The following is a 25,611-nucleotide window of genomic DNA, read 5'->3' as shown; positions in this document are numbered from 1 at the left end:
GACTCAAAGGTTATGGACTTTTTATAACCGGGACCTTGTATGGACTGCGTTCGGAGCTTAACCCAGGAATGAACTAAGACTGTGAAGGACTTGGGGTAGGACAGACCCCCACCTGGTTAAGGCTCCCCGTTGTGCTGGTGATATGGACACCCGGTCACAGGCCACACTGTGACCTTAAGAACTCAATTTGTGTGTCGTCTGTCTATTAATGTTTTATTGTTATGCATATTGTCTTTGTTTATTGTTTAGTCCCGGAGTACTAAATTTCACTAGGGGGGAATGTGTCACCCTGACCTGGATGCCACAAGTGTAATTAAAGCTGTGTCTGAGAGCAAGGGGGAGGTTCTCTAGTCAGGGGAACATTAGCATGCAATGCCTCCTGTCTCAGGCCAGTAGGGGGAGCTGGCTGCCCCTATAAAAGCTGGTACTGAGGGCAGGGTTAGAGAGAACTGGACGACCTGCCTCAGCACTGAGAGGTGTCCCAGAGCAGAGAGGGACAGTTGTGTTGCACCTAAGAGGAAGTGTGGCAGGAGGAGAGCCACAAGCCAGAGACAAGAGGCGAAGAGAGCCTGTCTTGGCAGAGAAAAGACTTAATTTTACCAGACTTTGGTGTCTGAGGCTGGAAGGATTCCACATCCCCCAGCAGAGAACCAGTCCGCAAGGGACTGTACATTCCTTGGCCTAAGAAGCCTGGAGGCCCTGCCACAACCGAAGGGACCAGTAAAGCTGTACAAGGCTGGGAGCAGAAAGGAACCCACGTTGCAGGCCATACAGGCGAGAATACACGGAAAGCTCGGAAACGTGGGCTGTTACCCTATCAGGAGGAGATAGCCAGAAGGAGCGCAGAAAGCACGGTAGGCCTACACCCTCACCCTGACCAGGGCCAATTTCCCCGTTGCTCTCAGACATCCAGGTCCCCTCCTAGCCGGGACTGTTTGTGGGTCAGTTTACCTGTTTAGTAAAGACCCTGGACTGCAACCTGTTGTCTGTGTGCTCCTTGTTCCTCCAGCACTATCAGCACTGGGACTCTCACTACCATCACTCCCACCATCCACTATACTGCCCTGGGGCCGCACTCTTCCCGTGGGGAGTCACACTACCATAGCTGCACACCTCATCAGCCCCAGCGGTCTGCATGCAGCGGCGGTTCCTAATAACCGCAAATCCACGGGTGGCGTAGTCGGACATAAACATCAGCACATAACGGACTACCACTGGCCTGACCACCCTGAGCCACGGAACCGGGTTTCCACTACTACTCCCACCGTTCCCCCTGTTGCCCGGATCCGAGTGCCCCACGGCCCAGGGGGCGAGTCATACACACACGGCTCCGCTCTGTACACCTCGTACACACACGGCTCCGCTCTGTACACCTCGTACACACACGGCTCCGCTCTGTACACCTCGTACACACACGGCTCCGCTCTGTACACCTCGTACACACACGGCTCCGCTCTGTACACCTTGTACACACATGGCTCCGCTCCGTACGCCTCGTACACACATGGCTCCGCTCCGTATGCCTCGTACACACGCAGCTCCGCTCCGCACACCTCGTACACACACAGCTCCGCTCCGTACACCTCGTACACACGCGGCTCCACTCCGTTCACCTCGTACACACGTGGCTCCGCTCCGTACACCTCGTACACACACGGCTCCGCTCTGTACACCTTGTACACACACGGCTCCGCTCCGTACACCTCGTACGCACGCGGCTCTGCTCCGTACACCTCGTACACACGCGGCTCTGCTCCGTACACCTCGTACACATGCGGCTCTGCTCCGTACACCTCGTACACGCGCGGCTCCGCTCCGTACACCTCGTACACACACGGCTCTGCTCCGTACACCTCGTACACACGCGGCTCTGCTCCGTACACCTCGTACACGCGCGGCTCCGCTCCGTACACCTCGTACACACGCGGCTCTGCTCCGTACACCTCGTACACACACGGCTCCGCTCCGTACACCTCGTACACACGCGGCTCTGCTACATCCACACTGTAAACCCCTCCTGACCCCACACATAAACTTCAGCTCATCCAGCACCATGACAACCAGCACAGCAGAGTCCTGCATCCACTGAGGCCCCTGATCATGTGACCCCTGACTCCTCCCCTCCTGTGACCTCATCACAGGTCCTGTGCCCACAGAGCAGCCATATATGTGGTGGCGGCTCTGCAGGTGGAGGTATGTGGTGGCGGCTCTGCAGGTGGAGGTATGTGGTGGCGGCTCTGCAGGTGGAGGTATGTGGTGGCGGCTCTGCAGGTGGAGGTATGTGGTGGCGGCTCTGCAGGTGGAGGTCGGTGCCGTCTCCATTACTCTCTAGCAGGATTCGGCTTTGGTCTCTTGGAAGTCGTCTTCTGCTCGTGTTCTTCATGTAATGAAGGATCCTCCAGACGTCTCCAGCAGCCGCTCCCTGGATCACACGCAGCACATTGAGGCCATTAGTGAATGATCCTTTTCCTTTTCTCGTTAATGTGAAGAAATGAGTTTGTTGTGAAATCGCCCAGAAGTGAGAATCTCCCTAATAACAGACGGAGTCCTGTGACCCCACTATAACACATGTCTCCAGCCTCAGAGCAGAGCGTGGCCTGACAGGACTTTGGGGTCTTATCTGCTGTTTCAGGTCACTTCTTCTAACTGTTTTAGAAACCTGAAGGGGTTAAAAGAAGTTGAAAAAACTGAACATGTGAACAGCGAGTTGTTTTTACATCATTATCTTCCATCTTCTAGAAAATTTACCTTTAACCTTAGTGGATGGATAAGGACAAGAAGAAGATGGCGGAGAGGATATTACACCTCACCCTAGAGATCCTCTTCCGGCTTACTGGAGAGGTGAGAGATTCTGATGACGTCACATTACATCATTCTTATCTATGGGAATAACAGATGGACAGAACTGGAGAGGTGAGGACTCTGGAAATGTCTGGAGTGAGATTTATTAATGTGTCTCTCCATAACCAGGATTACACAGTAGTGAAGAAGACCTCTAGTGAGCGCTGTCAGGACCCTGTGTCTGAGGGATGGGGAAGACCCCTGAGCCCAATCACAAGGCCTCCACCTCACCCCCTGATAAATGAGGACATGAATGACCAGAAGATCCTAGAACTCACCTACAAGATGATTGAGCTGCTGACTGGAGAGGTGACACTGCTGGGACATTATACAGTAATGCTATGAAGGGATCGGGGGGGATGACTGTATCATTGTATGTGTCAGGTTCCTATAAGGTGTCAGGATGTCGCCGTCTATTTCTCCATGGAGGAGTGGGAGTATTTAGAAGGACACAAAGATCTGTACAAGGACGTCATGATGGAGGTTCCCCAGCTCCTCACATCACCAGGTAATAGACAGGACTAAATACACACAACCTATAATTATCTGTATGTAAAGAATGAATTCAGTCCCTGTATGTGTTTCCTCCAGATCTATCCAGTAAGAGGACAACACCAGAGAGATGTCCCTGTCCTCTTCTTCCACAGGACTGTAAACAAGAAGATCCCAATTTTCTTCAGGATCATCAGGTAGATGGAGATAAGATGTCATGAGATCTCCCCTATGATGTGTAGACGGCTGTGAAGGTCTTGTGCTCAGTCTTGTTTTATCCACTAGTATTATATGGTTTATACTTGTGTAATGAGAACGGTGGAGATGGCAGGATTAGAGCTGATCATAGATGGGACTTCTCCTTCTGTCTGTGACTTTTACAATATTTGTTTCAGGGTGAAGATCTGACCCATACTAATACCACAGAGACATATGTGAGGGATGATGAGTGGTGTAAAGAGGAGATTCCTACATATGACCACCCAGGTGAGTAGTGACCACTAAATGCAGAGAAGTCACAGATCCTGTGGTCATTATATTATGAGTTTGATCACACAATTAATTGACGTGCATTTTACTTGCAGATAGATTTGATGCATAACAAAAAAGCTTTTTTTTTACACCTTCTTTGATTAACGCATTTTGGTAGCAAAGTTTCAGTGGTTAAATGTAATTTTATTTGCTGCAGAAAGGCGCCATGTCTCCAATTGTAATATAGTTGTGAGTTGCCAGATTACAGCTGAATGTCAAGAAGAGAGCCGGGTCACACACAGAAGTCAGGCAGGTGGATATCTAAGCTGGAGAAGCCAAGGTCAATATCTAGCAGCAGTACACGTCCCTGAAGAGCAGTCAAGTGAAAAGCCAAACCGTTTTGAGGTCAAGAAGAAGTATGTAGTCCGATCAGGAAAGGGTTTATAAGTAAAGATGCGTGAACTTGTTCGGAAAACGTCCGCCAATCTCAAAGTCGACACGAACATGGCACATTCAGATTTGTGGTCAGACCCCCGCGCATTTTCCTCAAAATCGGCAAAATTCGGCCAAAGTTTGGTAAATGATAGAGTTTCCACTAATGCTTTTGTTAGGACTTTGTCTAGGATAGTGGTTCTGTATGATGTGTGGGGATGACATGTTTGATGAGGGGAGAGGAGCGGCAGACTGTTATCCATTTTTTTTGTTGTTTATTAACTTAATGTGTGGAGATTCCAGCAGCCAATCAGGGTGCAGAAACCATCCACAACGTCCAGAAACATGGGCTTGTGTCATTGGCTGCCGAAGCCACATGTCCCTCACCATATAAAAAGCAGACATGTGGCTTTGGCGCTATTTTGTCAGTGTAACAGCATAGTGAGGCTGCTGCTGGAAGTAGTCATTTCGTTAGCTAGGCGGTTTTTTGTCAGCTAGTTCAGATAGATAGGATCTTGTGTCAAATCGACCTTCCAGCAGATCAATCCTTTGTGCTAGTTGTGTGGTCCGACCAACAGTTCACAGTTCAGCAGATCAATCCTTTGTGCTAATTGTGTGGTCCAGCCAGCAGTCCACATTTCCGCTTCTAAATCCTTTGTGCTAATTGTGTGGTCCAGACAGCAGTCCACATTTCAGCATTTAAATCATTTGTGCTAATTCTGTGGTCTAGCCACACTATCTCAGCAAATAAATACTGATTGTTATTTTAGTGACAGGTGACTGACAGGTCTGGGTCTAGGGTTGTGAAACAGCTGGTTAAAAGAGGGGAAGGGTACATCCAACATGAGTGGGGAAAGCAAGGTCGTGGTGGAAGGGGGAATAGGCTTGGTGTTCGAGGTGTATGTGTATCCAAAGACAACTGACAACTTCTGTTACTGGACGGACTACTCCACTCCCTTTCTTTGGCAGTCGCACAGCAATGCGCCTTGTAGACCAGGCCAGAAAGAGCATGTCCTCCAATAGATGGCAAGCACTGCATCAAGTGTCCTCTTCCTCCACCTTAACATCACACACAGTACAATCCTCAGAGATGGCACCCCAATTATCCTTGTTTCCCTCCACGTCACAACTCTTCAACCGTCCAACTGACTGTCCGAAACCACAGATGGGTGAGTCTGCAGAGCTGTTCACACATTCAATTCCATGGGCATCAGAGGTCTGCTCCAAAGGTTTACAGACTCAAGAGGAGGAAAGCATCTGCACTGATGCCCAAATTATTTTTCAGTTGGATCCGGGGCCGAACGAAGTAGGGTCCAAGCAGAATCCAGGCCCTCGTCACCAGACGTTAACCCCTGGGGGTGGAGGTGATCCTGATGAGTACGGACTGTACTGTGCTGTCAGGGCAGGAAGAAGAGGAGGGTGACTCTCGGGGCAAGGAGTGGGAGAATAGAATGGATAATGATGAGGTTCTAGATCCTAATTGGTGTAAACCCAGAGGCACACAGCTGAGTAGTTCAGCAGAGATGATGGAGGAGGAGGAGGAAGACGAGGAGATTACCTTGCAGCTTCAGGCACAGACACGGAGTGGTGCAATCACGACAAACACTGCATCCTCAGCCACAGCTCTGGCTGTGGCCAGCAGTGGTCGCGGGTCTGCAGTTTGCAGGGGCAGCAAGGGTTGCCTATCCTGGGCCTTTTTTGAGACCTCAAAGGATGACCAAACTCACGTTATCTGCCAACTTTGTAAAAAAACAATTCAGTTGAGGCAAAAATTCCAATAATTTGACTACTATAATAATAATAATTTAATAATTTTTATTTATATAGCGCCAACACTTTACAATTAAGCGGGGACATGTACAGACCATAAATTCAATACAATTTAAGACAGTTTAAACAATTACATTAGGAGTGAGGTCCCTGCTCGCAAGCCTACATTCTACAAGGAAATGGGCAGACACAATATGTGAAAAGTGCTTCTTATTTCAGGTCTGTCAATTATAATAAATAGGGATTTTCATATAAAGCTGTATGATCCGGTCATGCCAGTATGTTTAAGTTCAATACTCAAGTACCGAGTAGGGAGCAGATTCTGAAAAATATTTAGAAGGAGGGAACAGGGGAAAGTTAGTTTACTGAGTAGTTAAGGTGGTGGGCTTGTTTAAATAGATGGGTTTTTAAAGCGCGCTTGAAGACATGGGGGCTAGGCATCAGTCGGATCGCCTGGGGTAGTGCATTCCAGAGGACTGGTGCAGCGCAAAAGAAGTCTTGGAGACTTAGGTGGGAGGTTCGGATTATGAGGGATGTTAGTCTTAGGTCATTTGTAGAATGGAGGGCACGTGTAGGGCGATAGGCAGAGATGAGAGAGGAGATATAAGGCGGTGCAGAACTGTGGAGAGCTTTGTGGGTGAGAGCGATGAGTTTATATTGGACCCTGTAGCGGATGGGCAACCAGTGTAAAAACTGGCACAAGATGGAGGCATCGGTGAAGAGGCTCGACAGAAATACGACCCTGGCTGCCGCATTCAGGACGGATTGGAGAGGAGAAAGTTTGGTAAGAGGGAGACCGATCAGAAGAGGTGTTGCAGTGGTCCAGACGAGAGTGAATAAGAGTGACAGAGTTTTAGCAGTTTGAAAGGTGAGAAAAGGTCGGATTCTGGAGATGTTTTTAAGATGCAGGTGACAAGATCAAGTGAGTGATCGGATATGGGGAGTAAAGGAAAGGATAGTGTCGAATATGACCCCAAGACCGCAGGCGTGCTGCTTGGGAGTTATGGTTGAACCCTCCAAGGTAATTTCAATGTTAGGTATAGGTAGGTTAGTAGAGGGGATAAACACAAGAAGTTCAGTTTTAGAGAGATTCAGTTTAAGATAGAGGGAGGACATGATGTTAGAGACAGTGGACAGACAATCCTTGGTATTTTGTATTAGGGTATGGGTGATGTCAGGTGAAGAGGTGTATAGTTAGGTTTCGTCAGCATAGAGATGATACTGGAACCCAAATCTGCTGATTGTTTTTTCAATAGGGGCAGTGTATAGAGAGAAGAGGAGGGGGCCTAGGACTGAGCCCTGCGGGACCCCGATAGTAAGGGGATGAGGAGAGGAAGAGGAGCCGGCAAAAGATACCGTGAAGGAATGGTCAAAGAGGTAGGAGGAGAACCAGGAGAGAACGGTGTCCTTGAGGCCAATAGAGTGGAGCATGTTGAGGAGGAGCTGGTGATTCACAGTGTCAAATGCAGCAGAGAGATCCAGGAGAATCAGCAGGAAACAGTGACCTTTGGATTTAGCTGTTAGTAGATCATTAGAGACTTTAGTTAGGGCAGTTTCAGTGGAGTGTAAGGAGCGTAAACCAGATTTACGAGGGTCGAGGAGAGAGTTATCTGAGAGATAGCGGATTAGACGGGAGTGAACCAAGCGTTCCAGGAGTTTAGAGATGAAAGGAAGATTAGAGACAGGTCTGTAGTTAGCAGCGCAGTTCTGGTCCAGGTATGGCTTTTTAAGTAAAGGGGTTATGATGGCATGTTTAAATGAGGAGGGAAAAATACCTGAAGAAAGAGAGAGGTTAAATATTTTAGTCAGGTGAGTGGTGACCACCGGTGAGAGAGACTGCAGGAGATGTGAAGGAATGGAGTCACTGTTGCAGGTTGTAGGTCGAGAAGAAGTGAGGAGCTGGGTAACTTCTTCTTCTGTAACAGGCTCAAAGATGGCTAGTGAGCTTGAAGTGCGGCAGGGATTCTTCTTCTGTAACAGGCTCAAAGATGGCTAGTGAGCTTGAAGTGCGGCAGGGAAGGGGAACCAGGCACTGAGGAGATTGGGCTGAGATGTCCTGATGGATGTGGTTGATTTTTTTCTAGGAAATAAATGGCCAGATCTTCACTGCTGAGGTTGGTGGTGGGGGCTTGTGCTTTAGGTTTCAGCAGGGAGTTTAAGGTTTCAAAAAGTCGTTTTGGATTGTTGGACAGTGAAGTGATGAGGGTGGTGAAGTAGGATTGTTTGGCCAGAAGAAGGGCAGAGTTATAGGTTTTGAGCATGAATTTATAGTGGATGAAGTCCTCTGCTAAAAGATTTTCTCCACTGACGCTCAGCACACCTTGAGCAACGCTGAAGAAAGTGTGTTTGCATTGTGTGCCAGGGCTGCCTTTGTCTGTGTTGGGTCTTTCTGTGTGTAGAAGGTGCTGCTTCATCTAGGGCGCTCTTCAGTGTATTATTGTAGTGTGACAATGCTAAGTCCGGGCAGGAGAGGGAGGAGATGGGGGCTAAAGATGTGTGGAGATTGTCCATAAGCTGCTGGGTATTAATGGTACGTGTATTCCTATAAGTGTGGTAAGTGGGGGTGTCCCGGGTGAGGAGACAGTTCTTGACAGAGAAGGAAAGAAGGTTGTGGTCCGAGAGCGGGAGAGGGGAGTTATTAAAGTCATGCAGCGAGCAGAGACGGGAGAAGACCAGGTCCAGAGTATTTCTGTCTTCATGCGTAGGAGAATTAGGTAATTGTGAGAGGCCGAATGAGGAGGTTAGAGAAAGTAGATGAGAGGCAGATTGGGAGAGGGGATCATTGATGGGGATATTAAATCTCCCATGATGATGGTGAGGATGTCACAGGATAGAAAGTGAGGAAGCCAGGTGGCAAAGTGATCTAGGAAATGGCGGGAGGAGCCTGGAGAGCAATACACAACCGCCACTCGCAGGGAGAAGGGTTTGAAGAGTCTGATGGTGTGCACTTCAAAGGAAGGAAACATAAGTGAGGGAACTGGGGGGATGACCGGGAAAGCACATTGTGGTGAAATCAGACCAACACCTCCACCCTGTCTATTCTCAGGTCTGGCGGTATGTGAAAATTTCAGCCAACCAAATGAGAGAGCAGCAGCTGCGGTGGTGTCTGAATGCTGGATCCAGGTTTCAGTAATAGCCAGAAGGTTAAGGGAATTAGAGAGGAAAAAATTGTGAGTGTAAGTTAGTTTGTTACACACAGACTGTGCATTCCAGAGAACACAGTGGAAAGCAATAGAAGAGGGCATGCACTGAATGTTAATAAGGTTAGCAGGGTTTCTATAGGCAGCTGGAGGAGAGTGGTGTATGCTAGTGGAGGGAGGCCCAAGATTGGGGGAGATGTCGCCAGCGACTAGTAGAGGGAGAAAAGAGCGAAGGTGGTGCAATGATTTGTATGAACGTTTTGAGTGCTGTATGGAGGTATGGAGATAGTGGATGGTTTGGAGTGGGTGAGAAAGGTCAGTAGAGCCTCAGTGTTATACATGGTAGAGGGGAGAGAGGAGGAGTTGATATGCAGAGAGTGCACAGAATGTGTTTAAAGGGCGGGTGAGATGTGAGAAAGCAGAGGTTAAAACAAGTAAGAAGCAGATTGCTATGACGAATGCATAATGCAATACAACTGATCAAGAAGCAGCATGTATGTATGAATATCTCATGCACCTTACCGGTCTCCTGCCCTGTCTAACTGCTGTTGTATAACTGCTTATTAAAAGCACTTTAAGCTATTGCACTTAAAGTCTGTTGCACGTGTGACCCAGCATGCGTGCTATCCTGAACCAGAGCTGAATATATGTATGAACTGGCACATGCGCGATCAACATGCGTTAGTTAGAATCTCACTATGCTAAAATGCGGACTAGCGGGCCTCGCCAACCACCGGCCGCCCCATCAACCACATCTGCTGTTTCTTCCTCCTCCATCACCGTGGCAAGTGTTCTCACACAAGTCTCCGGCCGCAGAACCTCCACTTGTTTATCCGGTACAGTCGGGGTGAGTGAGTGCCCGTCAGCTGTTACGGAAGTGGACGTGCCTGCTGTTTTTCACCGATCTCAGACACCAAGCACACCACATCCTTCTCAATTCACCGTAACATCTCTGCCTGTACCTCACTCACAGTCCAGCAGTTTGTCGTGTTCACCCTACACCACCCTCTCAGCACAGCAGCCAGTCCTCGGTCCCGCAGTTGTAGTCAGGTAAAAGATTGTTTCCTCCTACACATGCCAAAGCTAAGAGCTTGAACTTCACCATCTCCAATCTGTTGGCTACGGAAATGCTGCCTTTCTTACTGGTGGATACAGACTGTTTCCGAAATCTGATGGCCATCGCAGTCCCCCCAGTACCAGCTGCCCAATCACCATTACTACTCTAAGAAAGCTGTGCCTGTGCTACAAAAGCATGATGCATACATCACCGGTTCCTTGAAAAAAATCTATGTCTGCCAGGGTACATTTCACCACAGACGCCTGGACGAGCAAGCATGGCCAGGGGCGTTACATCTTGCTGACTGGGCACTAGTGACTCTGGTGGCTGTGGGGGCAGGCGGGGAAGGGTTTGCTCTACAAGTCTTGGAATTCCCAAGGTTTGCGGGACAAACCTCTGCATGTAACACTGCTTCTCCCTCCTCCATCTCCTTTAGGGCCTTCACCTGTGCCTTAAACCTATGCCTTAATGAGACCCGCGTTCCAACAGTGGACCGAGAATACCCTCAACTGCGTACTGCGCAGCCAGGGCTAACCCCAGTCAGGCAGTGTTTAAATTTATATGCCTTGGAGACCACAGTCACACAGCTCAAGAGTTGTGGACAGCTATCCAGGCCTAGTTTGAGCAATCGCTGTCTCCACTGACCTTGGAGCCAGGAAAGGCCGTGTGTGATAACTGTGTGAACCTGGTGGCGGCCCTACGCTGGTGCAACTTCACACATAGGCCGTGCATGGCTCATGTCCTCAACCTGGTGGTAAAGCAATTTCTTCTCCAATATCCCAGCCTAGATGTGCTGCTGCAGAAAGCACGTCAATGTGTTCTCACTTTTGCAGTTCGCACCCCACGGGTCATCGACTTACATCATTACAGAGGTCTTTCGGCTTACTGGTTAACCGGTTGATATGCAATGTGCCAATATGATGGAATTACACTCTGCACATGTTGCGACAAGCCTTGGCGAAGTATGTAATTTTGCATAGCCTGGGCCAACGCAGTACGGACGTGGTGCGAATCACGCTTGGGGAGTTGGCACAGATGAAGGACCTCTGCACCCTTCTGCATAGTTTCGAAATGGTTAGCGCTGAGTATGCCGTCATCAGTATCACTATTCTGGTCATCTACATGCTGAAGCACACATTGAATAGTCTGCAGGAGGAGGTGGTGGTCCCAGAGGAAGAGGAGGATGCGTAAAGGATAACAATATTTCTAAGTTCCGAACTGTCGTTGCACAGGCTGGTGCCATGGAAGGGTGGATTACAGTGATCGAGGGGTCTCATGATACCAGACAAACTGTTAGTGAAGGTGCAGGAACCGGCGAACAAATGGAGGAGGACGACGAGGAAATGGTGATGGGAACGCAACAGTCAGGAGATGAAGAGGATAATGATCCCCCCCCCCCCCTCTGTTGTCCATGGTTGGTGGGAGGGGACAGAGGAAGCAACACATCATGGACTTGGACCTCATGGAAGCGCCCGACACATGAGCGCTTTCTTGCTGTACTATCTGCAACATGATGGCCGTATTGTTAGGATTAGAAATAATGCTGACTACTGGGTTGCTTGTTACGATACTGGCGTAGTACTGTTGGAAACCAGTGGCCAAAGGAGCACCAGCAGGAACAGCAAGCAAGTGGTAGTAAAAGTTCTTGGAAATAGCAAGAAGTTTGCAGGATACAATCCAGGGTGAATAGAACAGTCTGGGTAAGAATGTTCCAGAGCTGGAGACTGAAACTAGGCTAACAACTAGACACACTACTCAAGCAATGAGTGAGAGATCCATGTGGCTTTAAATAGGCCCAAACAGGAAACAAGATGGATTCCATAGATTCAGAATCTGCCATCTTGGTAAAGGGCAATTGCAGAACACAACAGCAGTCTCCTGTGGTAAGGAGTGAACACAATATTAAAGTGAACAATAACGGCCACTAGTGGTCAAACTGTAGAAGGGCAACAGAAATCCTGACATTGCCACTCCGTTAGATTCACAATACAAGAGTAAATTTTGCCAGATGCTTTTTCCTCTAGAAAGGGACACCTGCATGCTGGAGTATCGAAACACACTTGTAGACCATCTTAAGAGTGCTTTTCCCCAAGACAGCAGTGAGGCACACAATGTGCATCGCAGTTCTAGACTTCCAATCCTGGGAACGTCAAGTTGTCAACGCAAAAACATTAGCAGCAGCAGGGGTAAGTGGCACAGGCAATTTCTGTGAGTTGTTTCACACATTTTTTAGACCAGTTTGTTCACCAGCAGAACAGAGTACAAGTCTGACGCATAATGAACAACTGGAGAGGATGGTGCAGGAGTATCTCAAGCTCAATATCAATGCCATAAGAGGGGATTGGACCCTTTTGCATTTTGGTCTTCAAAAATGGAAGAGTGGCCTGAGTTCACTTGTCACGCCTTGGAGGTTTTGTCATGCCCGGCAGCCAGCGTTCTCTCAGAACGTGTCTTCAGCGCTGCTGCTGGTGTCATGACTAGAGATGAGCGTTGTTCGACTCGAACTGTTCGCCAATCTCAAATTCGAGCTGTTTTGGGCAGTGTTCGAGCCGTTCGGCGAACACGAACGATTTGAGAAAAATTCGGCTGTTCGAGGTTATGTTCGATAACTGTTCGTGCACCAAAATCATAACTGGATTTTTTCTCAGTAATGATGAAAATTAATGTTAATACGCAGTTTGAGTGTACAGCGGGGTGGGGGGAGGGGCAGGGGATGGATCTCTGCAGGAATAATGAAGATCTCCATTTTTTTTTCTCTTTCCCGCATTTACAGTGGGGAGGTGCAATCTGTCAGCCTATCAGCAGCTCACACACGGAGCGAAGTGCTTTTTTTCACACAAGCAAGGGCATGTGTCATTGGCAGTGTATGTCACATGTCCTTGCCCTATAAGACCAAGTCATTTTCCCCGTCGCCACCATTTTCTCACTGCTGCAGCTGCGTGTTAGACGGCACCGCTGTTGCTGTGTGCGCTATACCTTGTTAATTTCAAGCCAATTTTCGCACAAATCTACAGATAGCTTGGGAGTAGGGAATAGTTGTGATTGCAGTCCTTTTAAGGACTAGGTTACAGCATTTCCTACGACTTTTATCAGGCAGGTCTGTGCTCTTAAATAGATAGATTGTGGGAGTAAAGACTAATTGTAATTGCAGTCCTTTTCAGGACTAGGTTACATCAGTTCCTATCAGTTTTTGCCAGGCAGGTCTGTGCCAGTGCTGTGCAAGTTTTTTTCACAGCATTTGGCTGAATCTAGCAAAGCTAATCCTTTTTGGCCTATTGCAGAGTGTGTTAGTCAGTGGAGTAGCCTATCTGTGTTGCAAGATATACCACCTGTGTATAGAATACCAATTTTTTTACTGCACCTAGTGAAGTAAAATCTTTTGGGCATAGCATCATTCTATTAGTCCATCTATTCTGACCTCCATCAGGTTGCAAATTGAATATAATTTTTTTCTGCATCTAGCTCTGAAAAAATATTTGGCCTTCTAGCAGTGTGTGGGACTTTCTCTATTAGTCCATCTATACTGACCTCCATCAGGTTGCAAATTCAAAATAATTTTTATCTGCATCTAGCTCTGAAAAAATATTTGGCCTTCTAGCAGTGTGTGGGACTTTCTCTATTAGTCCATCTATACTGACCTCCATCAGGTTGCAAATTCAAAATAATTTTTTGTCTGCATCTAGCTCTGAAAAAATATTTGGCCTTCTAGCAGTGTGTGGGACTATCTCTATTAGTCCATCTATACTGACCTCAATCAGGCTGCAAATTAAAAATATTTTTTTGTCTGCATCTAGCTCTGAAAAAATATTTGGCCTTCTAGCAGTGTGTGGGACTTGTTCTATTAATCCATCTATACTGACCTCCATCAGGTTGCAAACTGAATATAATTTTTTTCTGCATCTAGCTCTGAAAAAATATTTGGCCTTCTAGCAGTGTGTGGGACTTTCTCTATTAGTCCATCTATACTGACCTCCATCAGGTTGCAAATTCAAAATTATTTTTTGTCTGCATCTAGCTCTGAAAAAATATTTGGCCTTCTAGCAGTGTGTGGGACTTTCTCTATTAGTCCATCTATACTGACCTCCATCAGGTTGCAAACTGAATATAATTTTTTGTCTGCATCTGAAAAAATATTTGGCCTTCTAGCAGTGTGTGGGACTTTCTCTATTAGTCCATCTATACTGACCTCCATCAGGTTGCAAATTGAATATAATTTTTTTCTGCATCTAACCCAGACAATAGTTTTGGCCTAATACCACAGTTTGGCCACTCAGCTCTGCTCGGTTCCCATCTATTGTTTTTTTGTGCAAACAACTCCAGAGTTGTGAATTAGTTAACCACCAAAATGAGTGGAAAAAGGCCTGCTGCTGGTGGAAAGGGGAATAGGCGTGTTGGGAAGGGGAAAAAAGGTTGTGTCCGTGGGGTAGGTGTTAAAGCAACAGTAACATCTGCAGAAGAAAGACCATCTTCCAGCCAAACTAAAATGTCTACTTCTTTTAGCGGACAATGTGATAAGATCCCTTTCTTACGGCCACGCCAATCGCTACAAATTCCAGATGAGGCACAAAAACAGCAGGTGCTTCAACGGATATCAAGTGCTCCTTTAAGTGGGCTCACCTCCACATCAACTTCAACATCACAAATACTCCAGTCCTCAAAGGTGTCACCCCAATCGCACTTGCTTCCTCACAGCTCCCAAATCTCCAGCTGCCCGTCTGAGTATGAGGTAGAACAGATGGTTGAGTCTGCAGAGCTGTTTACTCATACTATAGCCTGGGAATCAGAGGTCGACTCCAGCGCTTCTGTGAATCCAGACGAGGAAATGATCTGCACTGATGCCCAGAATCTTTATGAGTCGGATCCAGGACCAGACGTAGAAGGTTCTGACCATAATGTAGACCCTCATTCCCAAACTGTAACTCCTGTTGGTGGAGACAATGAGGAAGACGATGATGAGACTCAAATACCTGATTGGAGCGACAACTTTAGTTTTTTGTCAGGGCAGGAACAGGTTGGCTCTGAGGACGACGGGTGTGATAACGCACAGGATGATGAGGTTGGAGATCCCACTTACTGTCAACCCACAGTCAGCCAAGAGATGAGGTCAGCAGAGGAGGTGGAGGAAGATGCTAGTGACGACGAGGTCAGGTTGCGCCTTCCTGGACAGAGACGTAGTACTGGAAGCACGTCAACAACTGCATCCTCAAACACAACTCTGCCTCTCACCACAAGTCGTGGTGGCTCTTCAGGTCGCATGGGTGCTAAGCCTTGCATAGCCTGGGTATTTTTTCAGATCGATAAAGATGACCCAACTCGTGTTATCTGTAACATTTGTCAGCAAAAGCTAAGTAGAGGCCAAAAAATACATAGTTTGAGTACTTCATGCATGAACCGGCACATGGACATGAAGCATAAGTTGCAGTGGGAAGCTCAGTGTGCTACAATGCGGCCTAGCCGGCCGGGCCAACCACCGTCTGCCATATCTTGTGCATCCGCGGCCTCTTCATCCTCTGTGACTGGGGGGACAGCAGTCACACCTGTTTTGGGGCGCAGACCTGCCACCTCTTTACCCGCAACAGCCAGCATGATTGGCAGGTCATCATTTTCTTTGCAGGTGGTAACACCAGCTGGTGTTGAGCGCTGTCCGACATCGATAGCACCACCTTTGGATCAAGGCAACCTAACATGTCCGCCTGCATCTTCCTCACAGACCGGCAGTTTGCCGGGGACACCCTTATCAACCCCGTCTAAGCACAATAGCCAGCCCTCGGTCCCTCAGATGTGGACAAGTAAAAGACCATTTCCTCCTAGCCATGAGAAAGCTAAGAGGTTGAATTTCACCATCTGCAAGCTCTTGGCTACAGAAATGCTGCCTTTCCGCCTGGTGGACACAGAGGATTTTCGAGACCTTATGTCCGTCGCAGTGCCCCAGTACCAGATGCCCAGTCGGCACTACTTCTCAAAGAAAGGTGTGCCTGCGCTCCACCAGCATGTCGCACACAACATCACCGCTTCTTTGAGAAACTCTGTGTGTGACAGGGTGCATTTCACCACAGACACTTGGACGAGTAGGCATGGACAGGGGCGTTACATGTCGCTGACTGGGCACTGGGTAACTATGGTGACAGCAGGACAAGGGGCTGCTGTCCAAGTCTTGCCGTCCCCACGAGTTGTGCGTCAATCCTCTTTATGTCAAAGTTCCTCCACTGCTTCTGCCTCCTCAACCTCCTCTCGGTCTTCCACCTGCACCCAAAGCCTGTCTGGTCATGCCACAAGCTTTCTAACTGCGCAGAAGGGATCCTGCACACCTCCTTACTATGCTGGCAGTAGGGCTCAACGTCATCAGGCGGTTTTTACTTTGAAATGTCTGGGAAATGTGAGTCACACAGCTGAGGAGTTGTGGTCAGCTCTGGAGAACCAATTTCATGAATGGTTGTCTCCACTGGACCTGAAACCAGGGAAGGCCGTGTGCGACAATGCTGCAAACCTGGGTGCGGCCCTTCGCCGGGGCAATGTCACACATGTGCCTTGTATGGCTCACGTGTTGAACCTGGTTGTCCGGCAATTTTTAGCCCACTATCCCAGACTAGATGGCCTTCTGCAGAGGGCACGGTCGCTGTGTGCTCACTTCCGCCGTTCGCATCCCGCAGCTCAGCGACTTACATCTCTACAGAAGTCGTTGGGCCTGCCACTTCACCGGCTAAAATGCGATGTGCCTACCCGGTGGAATTCAACTCTGCACATGTTGCAGCGACTGTGGCAGCACCGACAAGCCCTGGTGCAATACGTTCTGACGTATAGCCTGGGCCAACGAGATCCAGAGGTGGGGCAAATCACGCTGGAGGAGTGGTCTCAGATCAGGGACCTATGCACCCTTCTGCACAGTTTTGAAATGGCGACGAAGATGTTTAGTGCTGACGATGCCATTATCAGCATGACTATTCCGGTGATTTACATGCTGGAGCACATGTTAAACAGAATTCGGAGTCAAGTGGTGGCACAAGAGGAGGTGGAGGAAGTAGAGGAGGAGGAGTTGTATGCGGAAGGGCTAACATCTGCAAGGTCCAGACGGTCGGCAGCACCAAGGTGGCAGGCATGTGAGGGTGGGGGAGATGGTTTTACCGGGGCGCATGGTAGCAGCCAAACTAGTGAGGAAGGTGCAGGAGCCCAGGAAGAAGTGGAGGACGAACTGATGGAAGACTCATCAGATGAAGGAGACCTTGATCACATTTCTGTTGTGCGAGGTTGGGGGGAGAGGACAGAGGAAGGAAGCATGATTGTTACCTCGCCACCAACACAACAGGGACTTGGTGCTCCTGGATGCGCAACACACATGAGTGCCTTCTTGCTGCACTACCTGCAACATGACCCTCATATTGTCAGAATTCGAAGTAATCATGACTACTGGGTTGCCACACTCTTAGATCCCCCAAACTTTTCGATCAACCTTTTCATTTTAATAAAGACCAAAAAAATGGTCATTTTTGCAATTATAAGCATTAGCAGGTTATTAGAAACTGAAATCAAACAGTTTTCAACTCAAAACTTTATTCTAGGTGATGTTACATTTTCACATAGGACCCCTTGTTCGAAAGGAGCTTCTGAACTCTCTCGTCCATTGAATTTGTCAGGTTTTGGATGGTTTCTGCTTCAATTGTTTTGCATGAGGACAGAATACCCTCCCAGAGCTGTTGCTTAGATGTGAACTGCCTCCCGCCATCATAGACACTCCTTTTGATGATGCTCCAGAGGTTCTGAATGGGGTAGAGGTCAGGGGAGCATGGGGGTCACACCATAAGTTTGTCCCCTTTTATGCCCATATCAGCCAGAGATGCAGATGTTTTATGTGCAGCATGAGATGGTGCATTATCATGCAAAAAAATGATCTTGCTGTGAAATACACGGTTCTTCTTCTTGAACCATGGCAGGAAGTGCTGTTTGAGAAAATCCACATACATTATGGAGTTCATCTTTAGCGCCTTCAGGGATCCTAAAGGGGCCGACAATCTCTCTCCCCATGATTCCAGCCCAAAACATTACTCCACCTCCTCCTTGTTGGCGCTGTAGCCGTGTTTGCGTGGGGTGTCCATCAACCAGCCATCCTCCACTCCATCCATCTGGACCATCGAGCGCTGCACGGCACTCATCCGTGAACAAAACAGTTTTGAAATCAGTCTTCATGTAATGTTTGGCCCACTGGAGCCGTTTCTGCTTGTGTGAAGTGGATAGAGGAGGTCGACAGGATGGCGTATGCACAGCTGCAAACCTCTGAAGGACCCTGCATCTTGTTGTTCAGGGGACGTTGGAGGCACCAGCAGCTTCAAAAACTTGTCTGCTGCTATGACAAGGCTTTTTTGCCGCTGCTCTTTTAACCTGACGTAATTGCCTGTAGGAAAGACTCCTCAATTTGCCCTTATCAGCACGCACACGTGTGTACTGTGAATCAGCTACATACTTCTTGATTGCCAAGACACTTCATCCTGATCATCGCACAATGTTGATTGTAGTCATGCCTTGACCTAAAAACTCCACAATTTGTTGCTTCTCAGCAGCCGACACATCCTTTTTCTTTCCCATTTTGGCAGAAAATGTAGGCTGCTTAATAATGTGAGACAGCCTTCTTAAGTAGTCTTGCCTTTCATTGGACACACCTGCCAAACTAATTAGCACAGGTGTCTGCAATTGCTTACAGTGATATAAAGAGCCCTGACACACATCACCATCAATGAGTTTAACTGACAAACAAACAAATTCTTCCCTTATCACTCCTAAAGACTTTTTGCATAATAATTTGGAACACAGTGTACATGTGCTTTTCCACAAAACACCAGTGGTTCACGTAGTGAATCTTACAGTAATAACTTGCCAACCGTGGTCTGTATGGAGTTGTTCAATAAAGGGCCCAAAATTAAGATAACATAGATGGGAGAGGTCTCTATGAATAGGAATTCCTAAGTATTTGATACCCTGTGAGGGCCAGGCAAAGGGAAAGTTGGACTGGATGGAATCCTATATGGATTTGGGGAGGAAGACATCGAGGGCCTCAGACTTCGCTGCATTGATTTTAAAATTTGACCATGTAACAAAGTGATCTATTTCAGCCATAACAGCATGGATGGATATATGTGATTGAGTGATATATACTAGGACATCATCAGCAAATAGAGAGCACTTGTACTCGGTGCCTCCCACCTCAATCCACCTAATATTGGGGTTATGGCGAATTGATGAGAGCAGGTGCTCCGTCACTAGGATGTATAAGAGAGGGGACAGAGGACATCCCTGCCTTGTCCCATTGGTGATTGTGAAAGGTGATGAAAATGTTCTGATGCACCCCCTGGGCCTTGGGACACCCGGAGCCGGACCCTTTTTGGTGGATGCTGGTGGTTGTAGTCTTCGTGGCGGCGACCCGGTTCCGTGGCTCAGGGTGGTCAAGCCAGTGGCGGAACTATTTATGTGGTTTTGATGTTTAAATGTCCGACTACGCCACCCGTGGATTGCGGTCAGAGTGAACCGCCGCTGCAGGGCAGACCGCTGAGGCTGGTGTTGTGGGTGCAGCAGAGCGTAGCATAACTCCCCACGGGAGGAGTATAGCCTCAGGGCAGTGTATGCGGAGGATGGGGGTGATGGTGAAGGGCAACAGCAGTAACGACACGGAGTCAGTGATGCAGTCCAGGGCCTTTACTCACAGTTCTTATTATCCAGACCACGTCTGCAGGTAACGGCTGCCCACGTCGTACTGTGCTCACCAGGTGAGGGGCTCAGACAACTCCCAGATAACTTTGGGGCGCTTCACAGGACCCCCTTTGTGTGTCCTTTGTCTGGCCTTTCTTACCAACCCTTCTGTCCGGCTGCCTCGGGCCTCCTCTTGGTAAACTTGGCGCCAGTTTCCCTGACCCTATGTGGTGCCTTCCTAGCGGGTGTAGCGAGGGGCTGCGCCACATAAAATGTCACAGCCTCTGGTTTCTAGCTGAGGGTCGTTTCCTGCCTCCACTAGTTTCGGGGACCGGTCTCCCCCTTTGGCCTGACCCCTCCACGCAGGTGGATTCGGGCGTGCGGTGGCGACTCGCCCGTCCGCACCCCTGGGATCCCTTCATTCCTCGTTCCTGGAGCCTTCTCCACTCCTCTTCCTTCCTTCTCCCTCTTCCAGGCCTGGGCCTCTGTTACTAGGCCCGCCTCCGGAGCAGAGCTCATGCAGAGCCCCTGCTCCCTGCCACTTCTGCTCAGACTTCTCTGCACTGAACTAAGATGGTGCCCACCTTTTATACTCCCTTCTCAATGCACCCAGGAACTGCTTCCTCCCTGCTCCTGCACTACAGGGTTCCCCTTCCTCAGTGTTCCCTCCCCCCACTCCAGCCAGGGACAGGGACTGTCGTGCCCATCTCAGAGGCATATTGGTCGCCCTGCCCCACGGCAATGTGGTGTAATGCATGCAGGTGTCGGGTCCTGATCCACACTCCATCCTTACCTGAGAGTGAGATATCACACCTCTGGGTGAGGTGCAATACCTCTGTAGCAACCGAGCCCTCAGGGTGCTACAGTTCCATTTATCTTCAGCCTAGGTGACGTATTGTGATACAGGGCCGTGATTTTGGCTATAAAAGGGTCCCCTAGACCCCTACCCCAAGCTTTTTAAGAGAATCATATATGGCGTGCCAGGAGACTCTATGGAATGCTTTCTCAGCATCCAACGAGAGTATCTAATTACAAATTTTTAACTGCATCTAGCCCAGGAAATACTTTGTGCCTAGTAGCAGTGTCTGCTAGTCAGCGGATTATCCCGGCTGTTAAGCAAGCTACACCACCTGTAGTTTGGACACTTCATTTTTTCAAAGGAAATGCTTCGGGACCATGGGATACTTAGTGAAGAGCATCAGGAGGCACCCCAAGGCATAGGGGCTGGGACTGGCAGTAGGATGCCTTGCGGTGGACAGCCGAGCTCGATCCTTATAAAAGCTTTTTAACTGCAGCAGCTTTAGTGGACGCTACTGGAGCTGGAATTACCGCGGCTGCTGGCATGAGACTTGCCCTCCAATAGATCCTTGTAAATGGATTTAAAGTGTATTCATTCAAATTAGAGAGACAATTTAAATTAAAAAGCTTAGAGCTGCCTCCACCACAAGGGGGCTCGCTCGACCCACCAGCGGACAGGCACCAGTATTGGGAGAGGGGGGCTGGCCGTCAGGGTTCACCGCGGCTCTGGCACAAACCCGGCGACACGGAGGTGGCACGGGCAGGAGCGGACTGGCCGTGTCGGCTTCTCACTTTTTGGATTTTAGAAGGGCATGACATGCCTATATCTGTGTCTCCCCCTCCTTTTACTCCTCCACCTCTTTTCTTTTCGCATGACTATATGTACTTGTCACTTTTCCATGTGTTAGTTGTGTCTTCTGAGCAGTTTGTCAGCTTTTGGACACCTTTGAAGGTGTTTTCTATGTGTTTCTATGTGTTTTTGTTTGCCTGCCATTGGTTTTAACGGTGTTCGACGAACCGAACCGAACCGAACTCGAACACTACGGGGGTGGCTCAACACTAGTCATGACGGATAAGTGCAGCTGGCTTTCCCATGAAAGTGTAACCCCCTGTAAAGATCTGAGGTTATGGGTTGTAAGTAATCACCTAGGCAGGCTAACGGTGCAACAATATTTTATTGATCACAGCCATGGTAATAAAGCAATTCCAGGTAAATGACCAAAATACAGTTCTCTCAGTCCTTAAATTCCCAATCTAGGTTCAGTAGTTCCACTGGCTTTGTATAACGCCATACTCACTGTCTCCCAACTTTTGGTTGGCCCACAGATTTCGTATCTCCAGCCAGTATAGTCAGTAGCCACAGTCCATGATCCTCTAGACGGCAGATACAACGATGAAAGCCCAGGTATCCAGTAGCAGCAGTAATTTTAAGAAAGTGTAAATCCAAACGACATAATCCATAATGGTAACATGTTTATCCATACTGTGGTGACGGCTCCACTGTGTCCACAATCCACACCCCCTAACCTTCATCAAGATGAACAAGTCATAGATCTCCAATGACTTTTGCACCCCAATCGCAGACTGTGCAGGCTAGGCAATGGTGTAGTTTTTAGTGTGCTGCATTGATCTCGCATTATTGCAGCCTGTGACGCATTTGTCATGCCTTTTGTTGCTACTGCTGCTGATGTTACTAACAATTTTTTGAAATGTGGAGACTCCAAGTTGGGTCTCCGTCTGCTGGGTTGCCTGTAGTGGAAGGGGTGTCAGAGCCCCATTATACTATTTCTACTATGGTGAAATTGATGCCACTTTAGTGGTGTATGGCAATAATTTTTAGAAATGTGGAGACTTGTGGTTGGGTCTACTTCATGTGTGTTGCCTGTAGCAGGAGGGCTCTGAGCACCAGGCCTACACCTGTCACTCATCCATGTGTTACTGATCAATGTTTAAGCTAGAAATGCTGCTCCAAGCCCTGTCCTAAGCCCTGCCCCATGCATCCATGCTGTGCAATTATACTATTTGTATTCTGGGTCAACTGATGCCACTTTTCCTGTTCGGCGAGCATCGGGACATTCTCCGATCTGAACCGAACCTTGAAAGGTTTGCTCATCTCTAGTTAGAAGTAGGGTCAGGTAATAATCTAGTCAAAACCAGGTAACAGCTTAACTAAAAATTACTAATAACAGTTTCGTTAATTTGGCGCATACACAATGAACTATGTGACCCTGTGGATTTAGTGCAGCATCTCCACCAGCGCAATCCATTAGACCCTACTTTAGCGTCTGCTGTTAACATCACAGTCTTATATAATACATACAGTCATGGCCGAAAGAGTATTTTGGCAAGGTGCCAACAATTTTGTCTGGCCTATTTTTGGACTTTTTTTTTCTCTCTTTTTATTTTTGTGTTGTTCCAGTACCCACAACAGAAATAAGCGAGTGTATAACAAAACAGGAGATATACTTCATTTTCTGGAATATTTTCAAGGGCGCCAACACTTTCGACTATGATTGTATATGGAGAAATGTGAGACAATATAGAGATTAAAAATACAATTTATTAGAACGCAATTGAGAACACATAAAAATACAAAAAGTCATTTAAGAGGGATAAATGTAATCACAAAAAGACAATAGAATAGGGCATCTGGATGAGCCCCGGATAAATCCTAAGCATGCAGCCTTAAAGGGGTATTCTCACCTCCAAAATTCTACCCCAAAATATAGTAGGTGTAGTAGTAGTAATAATAATAATAATAGCAAATACCTCCCATTAGAAATGTGGTATAGTTCTCCTGATTTTCTATGTCCCTTACCCCATGTGCAGGGCATTTCAGTAGCTTAGGTATCCATGGTTATGACTACTAGCAACTAACTGTCACTATAGGAGTGGTAGTAACCATGGATACTTAATCTACTGCAATGCCCTGAACATGGAGTAAGTGACATAGCGAATCAGAAGAACTATACTACATTTCTAATTGGAGATATTTGCTTATATTATTATTATTACACCTACTTCATATTGGGATAGTTTCTCAGAGATGTGAATACCCCATCTTACATGTTTTTATGGCGTGTATTTTTCTCTGTTGCTTTAGATTGTAATGTAATAAAGCTTATTTTTAATCCTCCCTTTATCACCTCAAACGTTTCTGCCTGTATGTATTATGTTTGTCGATTGTATATTAGGGGTTCAGTACCATGGGATTTGTGAACAGATGGCTCACCACTGTCTTAGGTCATAATTTCATTATACTTTGATTTGTATGGAATTATGTATAGAGAAATGTTATAAAATATAAGGCATTGATATTGAAAAATAATAAAATCAGTTTTATTCTTGGTAGATGACTGTGGAGTCAAACCAGATACCCATGAAAAGCGTGCCATTATTCCAGCTATACCTCCAGCCCTTCAGAGCAGAAATCAATCATCTGAGCCTTTTCAATCCGTCATCTCTTTGGATTCATCACAGACTGTTAAGCAAAATGAAAGCCAGAGAAGGGATGTCGAACATCAAATAATTCCCAGAGGGAAGAAACCATTATCCTGTTCAGAATGTGGGAAATGTTTTGAATATAAATCTAAATTGCTGACACATCAGAGAACTCACACAGGAGAAAAGCCGTTTTCATGTTCAGAATGTGGGAAATGTTTTATCCAGAGACAAGACCTTCTTAAACATCAAATAATTCACACAGGGGAGAAGCCATATTCATGTCCAGAATGTGGGAAATGTTTTTACCAAACGTCAAATTTGCTTAGACATCAAAGAATTCACACAGGGGAGAAGCCATATTCATGTTCAGAATGTGGGAAATGTTTTAAACAGAAGTCAAATTTACATACACATTACAGAAGTCACACAGGGGAGAAGCCATATTCATGTCTAGAATGTGGGAAATGTTTCAACCAGAAATCATATTTCCTTTTGCATCAATGAATTCACACAGGGGCGAAGCCATATTCATGTTCAGAATGTGGGAAATGTTTTAACCGCAAGTCAAATTTACATACACATTACAGAAGTCACACAGGGGAGAAGCCATATTCATGTCTAGAATGTGGGAAATATTATTCCCGGGAATCATATCTTCTTCATCATCTAAAAACTCATGCAGCGATATAGTCATTTCCTTGTTTATTAAAATAATTTTGACAAATTTTACAAGAAAAAAAATCCAACAGTTACAGTCAACTTAAATTCACAGTTTTAGAAGAGAAAGAGAAACAATTTTCAGCACTAAATGATGATTAGGAAATAGAGATGAGCGAATTTTCCATTAGTCCGTGTCATGAAAACCACTAACGCTGCCACCAATCCTGGACCTAAGGACGTGGGTACAGCGGAAGCCTCTGGCCTACAACTTATTGCAAAGCAAACTTCACAGCACATTACATATGGACTGGGACACTGCTTGTTTGTGAGGTGCCAGGGCGTGGAGAAGCAGCAGCTTACCCACGGCTACTGCCTTAGGCACCATCCACTGCCACCAGTCACGGTTTTACAACGCCAGCAAGTCGCCTTTACTTGGCAACACACTGGGACATATGCACATCCAGCTTTCCCAAGTTCCTGAGCAGTTCACTACTTTCACTCTGGCTACCTAGTAACACAACCAAGCTATTTTCTCTCTCGAGATTGTGGGTACGTTAAAGCAACGAAAAACAAACATATTAAATGTTAGATTTAATATCCAAAAGTAGTACAGTGCTTAAAAAGTTACAAATCGAGCAATTACAAAAAGTCATACATAAAAAAAACAGTCTAATAAAAAGAATGAATAAACCTTACATGACTGGACCATGAGATTTCTTTGCGGGGAAGATGCCACCGAAAAGGTTGTGGTACTGAACGACCATACGCATGTGGTTCTTCTTGACCTGATCTTGATAGATGGTAGAAGAGATGTTATAATGGATCTCATCA

General features: G+C 47.2%; 4 protein-coding genes and 1 pseudogene across 6 annotated transcripts in view; 4 read left to right on the top strand and 1 right to left on the bottom strand.

The window, feature by feature from the left end:
• LOC141201447 (uncharacterized) overlaps positions 1-25,475 on the top strand; it is a 93,563-nt pseudogene extending 68,088 nt beyond the window's left edge.
• LOC141201473 (uncharacterized) overlaps positions 1-25,611 on the bottom strand; it is a 323,215-nt gene that overhangs the window by 263,004 nt on the left and 34,600 nt on the right. The window lies entirely within an intron of this gene.
• On the top strand, positions 2,109-24,166 carry LOC141201482 (gastrula zinc finger protein XlCGF53.1-like). Of its 2 annotated transcripts, XM_073663489.1 has the most exons (8): positions 2,109-2,221; positions 2,740-2,841; positions 2,971-3,150; positions 3,226-3,349; positions 3,433-3,530; positions 3,729-3,819; positions 7,263-7,383; positions 24,029-24,166. In XM_073663489.1, the coding sequence occupies exons 2-7, from the start codon at positions 2,764-2,766 to the stop codon at positions 7,331-7,333; spliced, it is 642 nt and encodes a 213-aa protein (XP_073519590.1). In that variant the 5' UTR covers positions 2,109-2,221; positions 2,740-2,763; the 3' UTR covers positions 7,334-7,383; positions 24,029-24,166. The 2 variants fall into 2 exon arrangements, with proteins under 2 accessions (XP_073519590.1, XP_073519589.1); XM_073663488.1 differs by lacking the exon at positions 24,029-24,166 and having other exon boundaries at positions 4,022-7,379.
• The window catches only part of LOC141201484 (gastrula zinc finger protein XlCGF66.1-like), a 306,294-nt gene continuing 282,813 nt past the window's right edge, over positions 2,131-25,611 (top strand). Inside the window, exon 1 of the mRNA XM_073663492.1 lies at positions 2,131-2,305. The gene's annotated coding sequence lies outside the window, so the exon portion shown is untranslated. The remainder of the gene's footprint in view (positions 2,306-25,611) is intronic.
• The window catches only part of LOC141201446 (uncharacterized), a 32,066-nt gene continuing 28,524 nt past the window's right edge, over positions 22,070-25,611 (top strand). The window contains exons 1-3 of the mRNA XM_073663438.1: positions 22,070-22,081; positions 24,157-24,250; positions 24,635-24,709. Coding sequence (XP_073519539.1) covers positions 22,070-22,081; positions 24,157-24,250; positions 24,635-24,709 — 181 coding nt within the window. The remainder of the gene's footprint in view (positions 22,082-24,156; positions 24,251-24,634; positions 24,710-25,611) is intronic.

This window comes from Phyllobates terribilis, unplaced genomic scaffold (genome assembly GCF_046119375.1).
Source record: "Phyllobates terribilis strain yellow unplaced genomic scaffold, ASM4611937v1 Scaffold_116__1_contigs__length_5312468, whole genome shotgun sequence".
NCBI classification, from domain to species: Eukaryota; Metazoa; Chordata; class Amphibia; order Anura; family Dendrobatidae; genus Phyllobates; species Phyllobates terribilis.
Note: the sequence above shows the minus strand (reverse complement) of the source record. Positions and strands in the feature narration are given on the sequence as shown.

Excerpts from the sequence above, each read along its gene's own strand:
- LOC141201482 (XM_073663488.1), top strand. The coding sequence starts at position 2,764 with ATGGATAAGGACAAGAAGAAGATGGCGGAGAGGATATTACACCTCACC. Across the intron at positions 3,151-3,225 it reads TTGAGCTGCTGACTGGAGAG|GTTCCTATAAGGTGTCAGGA; the intron begins GTGACACTGCTG and ends TGTATGTGTCAG. Across the intron at positions 3,350-3,432 it reads CCAGCTCCTCACATCACCAG|ATCTATCCAGTAAGAGGACA; the intron begins GTAATAGACAGG and ends TGTTTCCTCCAG.